Here is a 9,478-nt window from a genome sequence, read left to right as displayed (position 1 = left end):
GCTGATCAGTTTTACTGTGCCAAGAACTTTTTTGTGTGAATGTGTTTTCAAGCACTTATTTCAGGGTCTGAATAGGTTTGAAAATCCTCTCTACAGAAACCTGATTGTGGGGGAAGTCTGCTGATTACTGCCAAATTCCAGCAGAAAATTATCAATGATTTTTCATTGTATATTAAGGCCAACTCAAGAGGCCTGAGTTCCCTCCCCAGCTCTGACACTTAGCCTCTTTGGGCCTCTGTTTCCTCAGTCTGTAAAACGGGGATAATGACATTCAGCCAGCCTGTTTCAAGTGTTTTGAGAACTTTGGGGTCAAAGTGCTGCATGCAGTCTGGATATGCAGCGCAAATGGGATAAATACGGCAGAAATCAAATGGGAACTCTTGCGTTAAAACTCTCCCTCTTCTGTGACTGTCCTGTCTAAGGCCTTGACTACACTACGAAATTAGGTCGAATTTATAGAAGTCGGTTTTGTAGAAAGCGTTTTTATATAGTCAATTGTGTGTGTCCCCACACAAATGCTCTAAGTGCATGCAGTCGGCGGAGTGTGTCCCCAGTACCGAGGCAACCATCGACTTCCGGAACATTGCACTGTCTGTAGCTATCTCACAGTTCCTGCAGTCTCTACTGCCCATTTGAATTCTGGGTAGAAATCCCAGTGCCTGATGGGGCTAAAACATTGTCGCGGGTGGTTCTGGGTACATATAGTCAGGCCCCCCTTCCCTCCCTCCGTGAAAGCAAGGGCCTTTTTTCTTGAGTTATCTGTGCAGACGCCATACCACGGCAAGCATGGAGCCCGCTCAGCTAACCATCACCGTATGTCTCCTGGCTGCTGGCAGATGCGGTACTGCATTGCTACACAGCAACAGTTTATTGCCTTTTGGCAGCAGACAGTGCAGTATGACTGGTAGCCGTCGTGGACATAGTCCAGGGTGCTCTTTTAACCGACCTCAGTGAGGTCGGGGCACCTGGGCAAACATGGGAGTGACTCAGCCAGGTCATTTCCCTTTTAAGTTTAGTCTCATGGCGATTCAGTCCTACCGGCAGTGCAGCCAGCAGAAGACAATGGCCAGCAGTCATACTGCACCGTCTTCTGCCGAGCAGCCAGGAGATGATGACGGCTAGCGGTCGTACTGCACAGTCTGCTGCCAGCAAGATGTATAAAGATAGATGAAGTGGATCAAAACAAGAAATAGACCAGATTTGTTTTGTATTCATTTTCTTCTCCCTCCCTCCATGAAATCAACGGCCTGCTAAACCCAGTTTTGAGTTCTATCCTTGAGGTTTTGAGTTCTATCCTTGAGGTTTTGAGTTCTATCCTTGAAAGGGCCATTCTGTTTCTCGCAAAGCCGCCCCCTTTGTTGATTTTAATTCCCTGTAAGCCAACCCTGTAAACCATGTTGTCAGTTGCCCCTCCCTCCGACAGAGCAACGGCAAACAATTGTTTCGCGCCCTTTTCCTTGGATTGCCCGACAGGAGCAGCCGCCATAGCACAGCAAGCATGGAGCCCGTTCAGCTCACCGCAGCAGTTATGACCCTTGTAAACACCTCGCGCGTTATCGTGCGGTGTATGCAGAACCAGCACCTGAAAAACCAGGCGAGGAGGCAACGGCAGCGCGGTGATGAGGACATGAACACGCTTTTCTTTAAAACCGCGTTCCCCCACGATTTGGAGATCATGGTGTTAATGGGGCAGGCTAATGCCATGGAAAAATGGTGTGCTGTGTGCTCTCCCCAAGCTCGTCCTCCTCATCTGCAAAATCCTCAGCCATGGCAGAGAGTATCCCATCCTCGGAGTCCATGGACAGGGGTGGGGTAGTGGTTGCGGCCCCCCCCTAGAATTGCATGCAGCTCAGTGTAGAAGCAGCATGTCTGGGGCTCTGTCCCGGAGTGTCCGTTTGATTCTTTGGTTTTCTGGTACGCTTGTCTGAGCTCCTTAAGTTTCACACAGCACTGTGTTGCGTCCCTGCTGTAGCCTCTGTCCCTCATGGCCTCTGAGATTTTTTGAAATGTTTTGGCATTTCGTCTTTTGGAACGTAGTTCTGAAAGCACGGATTCCTCTCCCCATACAGCGATCAGATCCCGTTCAGTCCCTGCTGGAGCTCTTTTTCGATTCTGGGACTGTATCGTCACCTGCGCTGATGAGCTCGCCTGGCCAAACAGGAAATGAGATTGAAAAGTTCCCGGGGCTTTTCCTGTATGCCTGGCCAGTGCATCCGAGTTCAGAGTGCTGTCCAGAGCAGTCACAATGGTGCACTGTGGGATAGCTCCCGGAGGCCAATACCTTCGAATTGGGTCCACACTAACCCTAATTCAAAACGGCGATGTCAATTTCAGCGCTAATCCCCTCCTTGGGGAAGAGTACAGAAATTGGTTTTAAGAGCCCTTTGTTTCGAAAAAATGGCTTCATTGTGTGGATGGGTGCAGGGTTAATTTGGATTTAATGCTGCTAAAGCCGACATAAGCTCATAGTGCAGACCAGGCCTAATTGTCCTGTCCAGAAATGGAATTGGGAACCAGGTTTAGCTAGTACTCCACCATCACCAGCTACCCCAGTGCAGCAACCAGCAGAAAGGAGCATGTAACAACCAGAAGAACTGCAAGCCCATTTTTCCCTTGATCAAATACATTTCCATAAGAGCAGATCCCACAAACAGAGTTGTTGGCAGCTCACAACCACAAAACCTTTCTGTGGAGACTCTAATCTTTTACTTCACATCTTAAGCTCCAAATGACAACAGATGGAAAACATGCCTTTGGTGGCCCTGATTAATCCACTGGGGACTGGAGCCTTGTTAACTTGAAAGGGTCTGTTTGTGTCTGGTTTCAGAGGCTGCAATGCATCTGTAACTCTGGGAGATTGCTGGGTGCCTGATGGAACAGCTGCTTGGCTTAGGTTGTACCTTCTGCCCAGATCCTGGGGCTGGTTGCATGATCACAAAACTGAAAGAAAAGAGTCTCTGGGGTGGTAACTCCCTGAATAGGTATAATCTGTGCTGTTTACCGGGTAAAAGCATGCATGTGCCTAAAGCGGTTTGCTGAATCAGGGCCTTAAAACTTTGTTACTGGAGAAAGACCAGTGCCATGTATCAAACTAAGATGTTAGGGCTAATTACTGCAGTTCTCCTTAAGGCTACTTCTCCAATCGTTCACTCACCTTGTTGTGCCAGCATGTTGGCTATATTGCTTTTAGCTGCTCTGATAGCTGGTGACGAAAGAGGGAGGGATAATATTACACCTGAATGATCTTGCTCTGGTCAGTTTCTTACAGCCCTGCAATGTTGTTCTACCCTAGTTTGTTTGCATTTAATAAGCCCAGGGCTGTTTGAAAATGCAAATGACATTTTGAAAAGAGATCTACAGATCAAAAATCATTGGTAAAACGAGGAGCTGTTGGAGGAAAGCTCCCTGCCTCTACAGGAGTATTTTCATCAGAACCTTGGTCTTCAGAACTGTGCTGAGTGAACCAGTACTGCTGCTCAGCGCTTATTGTATAGCTTTCTACATCTTTAAAGTGTTTTGCAAGATAATTAATTGGGAGGAAAGGCATGCCTGATGGGTCCTGGTTTCTGCAGAACACAGGCTCCAGAAACTCTGCCATGAAACGCTGGACACCGGTTTCACCCTTGGAGACTTTACTCTCCACTTCTAACAGTTCCCAGGAGCAAATCAGCAGCAGAGTCTCCCTCAGGTACTTAGAATCTGCTGTATCTCTAATACATCGATCTGCTGCTCTGGCAACGATCATAATACGAACTCGGTGCTCACCTGCAGGAGAAAACAACTGGGCTGAATGGAGGCGAGTCCCCCGTTTAACCAGTGTCTCAGCTACTGCAAAGCGCTCATCACTAGCACTTAAATCTAAGCACCGTGCCATCTATAATGTAACCTGCCGCAAGAGGCCCTTTAGTCTGAGTTACTGCGTTTTAACCCCCATCTCTCCTTGTAAGTGCCGTCTGCTGGCCGCTGCCTGCCTCTGTTGCCCAGCTACAACTTCACGGCATGCATGTGTTAGGCCAGAGGTGGGCAAAGTATGGCCCGCGGGCCCGTCCTGCCCGGCCCTTGAGCTCCCGGCCGGGGAGCCTAGTCCCCGGCCCCTCCCTTGCTATTCCCCCTACCCCGCAGCTTCAGTGTACTGCGCCACCAGCACGGGAGGGGGCTGCACTGTGGGGGCAGGGGAGAGCAGGGAGGGAGGCTCACCAGGAGCCACAAGGGAGCAGACGGGTGGCAGGAGTGCAGCGAACGCGGGCGGAGGACTCGGGAGGAGCAGGGGCGGCCGCGCAGCCGGCCGGAGAGAAGCGGTGCTTTGAAGGGGAAACCGCCGCGTCTCTCTGGCTGCCCCTGCTCCTCCGCCCATGTTCACAGGGCCGCATTCTGAAAGGGGCTTTAGGGGGAGGAGGGGGTCCTGGGGGGCCTGTCAGGGGGCGGGGGGTGGATAGGGATCAGGGCAGTCAGGGAGCAGGGGGGGTTGGATGGGGGTGAGGTCCCAGGGGGGCGGTTAAGGGCAGGGGGTCCCAGGAGGGGGTTATTAGGGGACAAGGAGTGGGGGGGGGTTGGATGGATTGGGGGTTCTGAGGGGGGCAGTCAGGGGGTGGGAATTGGGAGGGGGCAGATAAGTTAGGGTTTGGGGAGGCACAGCCTTCCCAACCCGGCCCTCCATACAGTTTCGGAATCCAATGTGGCCCTCAGGCCAAAACGTCCCCACCCCGTGTTACGGCCTGCCAGCCAGGGTCCTTTGCCTGTTTTAACGTAACAATGGCACATCCCAGTTTGTGCCCCTTCCATTCTTAGGACGCCTCTGCAGATTTTGAGCTGAAATGGATCGCTGAGCAGAGACTCTCCGCACAGGGACTGGCTTAAACGCTGTTGGAATTCTGCAGGCAGCCGTGAGCCCTCTTCTCTCTCCGGATTACTGAAGCCTTTGGCTGTCGCTTACTGCTCTTTATTCAGAGGTTGGAGTAGCCGCTTGTCATGTAACATATTCTGAAAAGCTCAATATATTGGGTTGGCAACTCGCTAGTTTTTAGTTTGTGAAATGGGGAGAACAACTGCAAAATAGATGTCTTGTAAACCCCTTCCAACCCTCCCCTTCGACCCCATTATCCAACACCCCTTGCCCCCCCCAGCCTCTTAAGCATATATTCTCAGTGCCATGCAGCTACGATGGTGCATTAAAAGGGTCTGTCAGCCTCTCTTTCCTACATATACATTTGACTTGACCAGGATGCCAACATCATGTTCCCACGCACTGCCAGGCGAAGGGAAAATACATATTTGGAAGATATAAATATATTTACAACTCAGAGGAAAAGCTTGGCTTCATCTGTGTCCTCATGCTGCACTGAGCCATCAACCTGCACCCCAGCAGCGTACCTTGGGCAGCTCATCTCTCCGTGACACTGATGCATCTGGCTTGAGCTGTACAGAGCCCGCACAGGGATAGTTACTCAGCACGCCCTGGGATGGGCCGACTTGCGGAGCCCGTCAGTGTTAAGGAGAGCTCTGGACCGGCTTGCTGCTCCAACCGCACAGTCACGGAATTTACAGGCTTGGGACATTCCCGCTCCTCGGACTTTTGCAATGGACAGCACCACCCGTAAGATAGGTCACTCCTATTAGTATGAGGCTGCTTGTTGGGATTAGAAGATAAAGGTTTGGGGGCAGGCCTTGGAGTGCAGTAGGGCTCTTCTGAGGAGTGTTTCCCGCCCTCACCCAGCATGGGTGCCACGGGCTTATTTCATTCTTTGTATTCGAGTAGCGAGATGAGAATTTCAGCAGTGTGGCCAGAGAGGGGGACTGGCTCGTGGAACCATTAGGGAAGCAGCAGTAGTGAGATCTGGGGACAGCCTAGATGTGTGGGACTAGAGGGAGGTAGAGTCAAGGATGACACCTAGGTTTGGGGGCCTGGGAGGATGGGTGGAAATGCCAGCAGTGATGGGGAAAAGAAGGAGTGAGGGATTGAGACCAATTCTGTTTTGGCCATGCTGAGTTGCAATTGATGGCATGAGATGCAACAGGAGAGGTCAGAGAGACAGGCTGACCTGTGGGATTGGACAAGCGACAGCTCAGGCGTGGAGAGGCAGAGCTGAAAATCACTATGCAGAGAGAGCAGCTGCAGCCATGCGTAAGCAGATGCGATCCCTAGAGAGCAGAGAGGGAGGAAGTTGCTTCTTAATGGCTTTTAATTTCTCTGCACACAGACATTGTCACCGTGTCCGCATCTTTCTCCCTGTGAGATGGAAACAGGAATTCCTCAAGTGGCTGACAGGTTTCAGAGTAGCAGCCGTGTTAGTCTGTATCAGCAAAAACAACGCGGAGTCCTTGTGGCACTTTGTTAGAGACTAACAAATTTCTTCGGGCATAAGCTTTTGTGGGGTAAAACCCACTTCACGAGAGCTTATGCCCAAATACATTTGTTAGTCTCTAAAGGGCCACAAGGACTCCTTGTTCTTTCAAGTGGCTGAGAAGCTTTAATGTGTCATTGCAGGAGGAGCAGGTTAAAGCTACTAATTCCCATAATAAGCGATTTCAACTTTTAATCTTCAAAAGGAGAAGCTGCAGCGCAAACAGTATGCTCAAAGGGTGCACTTGTGCTGAGATGTCCCGAGTTTATAGGGACAGTCCTGATATTCAGGACCTTGTCTTATATAGATGCCTTGTACTCCCCCATCCCCTGTCCAGATTATTCACACTTGCTATCTGGTCACCCCAGCTGAGGTGCAGTAAGTGATTCAAGAGGGGCAGTGACTGCGGAGTGGATAGGAGGCTTAGAGGTTTAAAAATAAACAGAAAGTGCCTCCCAGGTTCGTCAGGAAGGAAGCAAAGCCTAAGAAAACAAACTGAGAACTGCCCCAGAGCAGCCATGAGACAATTACAATGCTGCAGCCTTGCAGGGATGCCAAATGAGTAGTCACAAGACTCTTGAGGAAGGACGGTTAAAGAAATCACAGTCCATCCTAGGGCAGACATTTGGCTGTTACCCAAGGTTGTGGCCATGTGCTGAAACTTTTCTTTGCACAGGCAAACTGAATTCAGGCACTTTGCAACCTTAATGTTCTTTTCAAGTAGTTTTTGTCTGTAATTCTGTGTTCCTAGATGACTGATTTCCTGCACATCCCCAAGGAGCTCTGACAATCCACAGCAGCTGAGGATCTGGCCCAGGTTCCTAGGCTGTACCCATCACCCTCCAAACTCATCACCTGCCAAATTTTAATTCCTAAAACGAACAGATCCTTGAAATGTAAAATAAACCAAGTACTGTGTCCGAGTTCTAAGAAACTGAGAGGTTCTATCATATGTTTAATCCAAACCAAGCCATAAATACATGTAATTTAGAACAATAAATACCTTGCAAGCTGAACAAAACAGCTTGGTTCATTGTGATCTCACAGGCATGTCTCAGAAAGTCAGAATAGCAGATTTATGGAAGGGTAATTAAATTACTGCTCGGGGGTGGGATAGCTTAAAGCGCCTTTGAATTAAAAATAGGTTTTCCCATGAGCATCTTCAGGAGTGAGTTTACAGGTGGGAATGGTTGTGTAAAGGGTGAATTTAAGCTAATATTAGAGAATCTTCATTGGCAGTCAACACTTAGCTCATAAGGGGGAAAATTCACACCAAAGACCTGATCCAAATAATTACGGTCATTCACATAGATAAGTGAGATCATGGGACTTACGTGCCCAAGCCCGTACAGACCCGCCTTGGAAGGATAAAGCCAGCCATCCAAGCTGCCTAACAGCTTGACTTTTCAGTTCTGGTGGCCAATCTGCAGATCCAGTGTGATTCACCAAAACGGTTTGACAAATAGCATTGAATTCATTCATGGTTCAACAACATTCCAAACTGCTCGCAGGTCAATTTGGGGACAGAGCAGAGGACTGGACAGTTTGAATAAATGATTCCTATGAATTATTCACTTGGCTCTACCGAAATAAGCGAAAGAAAGTCTGGGTCAGAGAACTCCCTCTCCTCCCAACAAATGTGATTGTTTACAAGGGTGGGGACTGAATCGCCTAACGCTGCAGTGGACCCTAAGAGAATACATGTGCTGAAGTGTGAGAGATGTGGTTACAATGTGTAAAGCAAACTGATCCCAGCCTGCACTGATTTAACACTGCACTTAAGTACAAGTCTTTCAGAGGAAGGCTGGTCTGGTGGTTTGGGTGCTGGCCTCGCACTTACAAGATCAGTGTTCAATTTCCTACTCTTATTTTCTGCATAACCTTGAGCAAGTCACTTAGCCTCTGGGCCTCAGTTCCCTTCATGCCCCAATAATGGGGCAAAGCAATCCTTAGGCAGATGGCTGGGATTAATTTAACTCTAAAGTTTAACCTCTTAACCAGTTAGTGGGCCAAAGCCTCAGCTGGTGTAAACAACTCTACTGAAGTCAGTGGAATGACCCCATTTATGCCAGTTGCGGATCTGGTGCAGTATCTGCAGCAGAGACAATTCTGCGGCATTCCAGCCTCCAGTTCTTCCTGTGTGAACAGCGAGTCCAGTGTATTAGTGCAAACCAGCCAGTCAAGCAACCATGCAAGAGCAGCTTCCAACCAGGAGTTAAAGGCTGAGTCCATCCTCTCAGTCAGCTGAGCCAGGATAATGTCAGGAATTTCAGCTACTGCAGTCTCCACCCTCCAGCTCAGGGCGATAACGGAGTCTCATCGGAGGCACACATGGTCTAGAGCATCAGTCGGTTTTGCACACGTCTCCCCTCCAGGGTGGAGGTGAGGGGAGGGTTGCAGGCTTGGCCTGGGTGCAGCCCTTTGCATGGCTCTCTTGGTCACAGTGCTGCATTTCTGGAGGATTTCCTGGACCGCGGGTCGCACGGGCACCTTGGGGATGCTGGCAGCAGAGTCTGGGCTGTGAAGGAAAGAATCTGAGTCGCTTGGAGACTCCTCCTCAAAGCCTGAATCATTCCTATCCTTGCTGGTGAGGTGAGGAGCTTTGCTGCCTCGACTGGCCGAGGCTTGACCTAGGCTCGCTTGCAGGAGGCCAGCCCCAGCCTGCTTGACTCCAGGCAGAGACCCTGATGAGACTGCCTTCCAATCCCAGTTGAAGCCGTGTTCGCTCCCGCTCCCAGAACTAACAGACAGGCTGTCTAGCTCACACGTGAGGTTGGAGCTGGCTGTGCTCTCTGCCGCAGGCAGCGGGCCGCTCAGAGATCTCGATCTCATTCTGCTCGGAGGATCCCTGTCCTTTATGGGCCTCTCATGCGCTGAGCGAGTCGGGGGCTCGTCCCCTGCCTGTGTCTTGCGCTGGGGGAGGGAACTCCAGTTGGAGAGGCTGGCGGCCTGCAGCAGGTTAGGGGTGGACACACAGAGGCCAGTGTTCACCATTGTTTGGAACTTGCTGTGCGGGTTCTTATAGGGCTGGAGGAACATGGAGGGGATGTAGCCAGTGCGCTCATTGTACCTGAGGGAAAAGCAGGGGAAGGCAATACTTAAGGATAAGGGCAACTTCACGTGTGATCCAACCATGC

General features: G+C 50.2%; 1 protein-coding gene across 3 annotated transcripts in view; it reads right to left on the bottom strand.

Annotated features, from left to right (window-relative positions):
- Positions 1-7,276: 7,276 nt before the first annotated feature.
- NOXO1 (NADPH oxidase organizer 1) overlaps positions 7,277-9,478 on the bottom strand; it is a 39,279-nt gene continuing 37,077 nt past the window's right edge. For all 3 annotated transcript variants that reach the window (XM_075117560.1, XM_075117559.1, XM_048866760.2), the window contains exon 8: positions 7,277-9,411. In XM_075117560.1, coding sequence (XP_074973661.1) covers positions 8,658-9,411 — 754 coding nt within the window. In that variant the 3' untranslated portion in view covers positions 7,277-8,657. The remainder of the gene's footprint in view (positions 9,412-9,478) is intronic.

This window comes from Caretta caretta, chromosome 10 (genome assembly GCF_965140235.1).
Source record: "Caretta caretta isolate rCarCar2 chromosome 10, rCarCar1.hap1, whole genome shotgun sequence".
In the NCBI taxonomy this organism is placed as follows: Eukaryota; Metazoa; Chordata; order Testudines; family Cheloniidae; genus Caretta; species Caretta caretta.
Note: the sequence above shows the minus strand (reverse complement) of the source record. Positions and strands in the feature narration are given on the sequence as shown.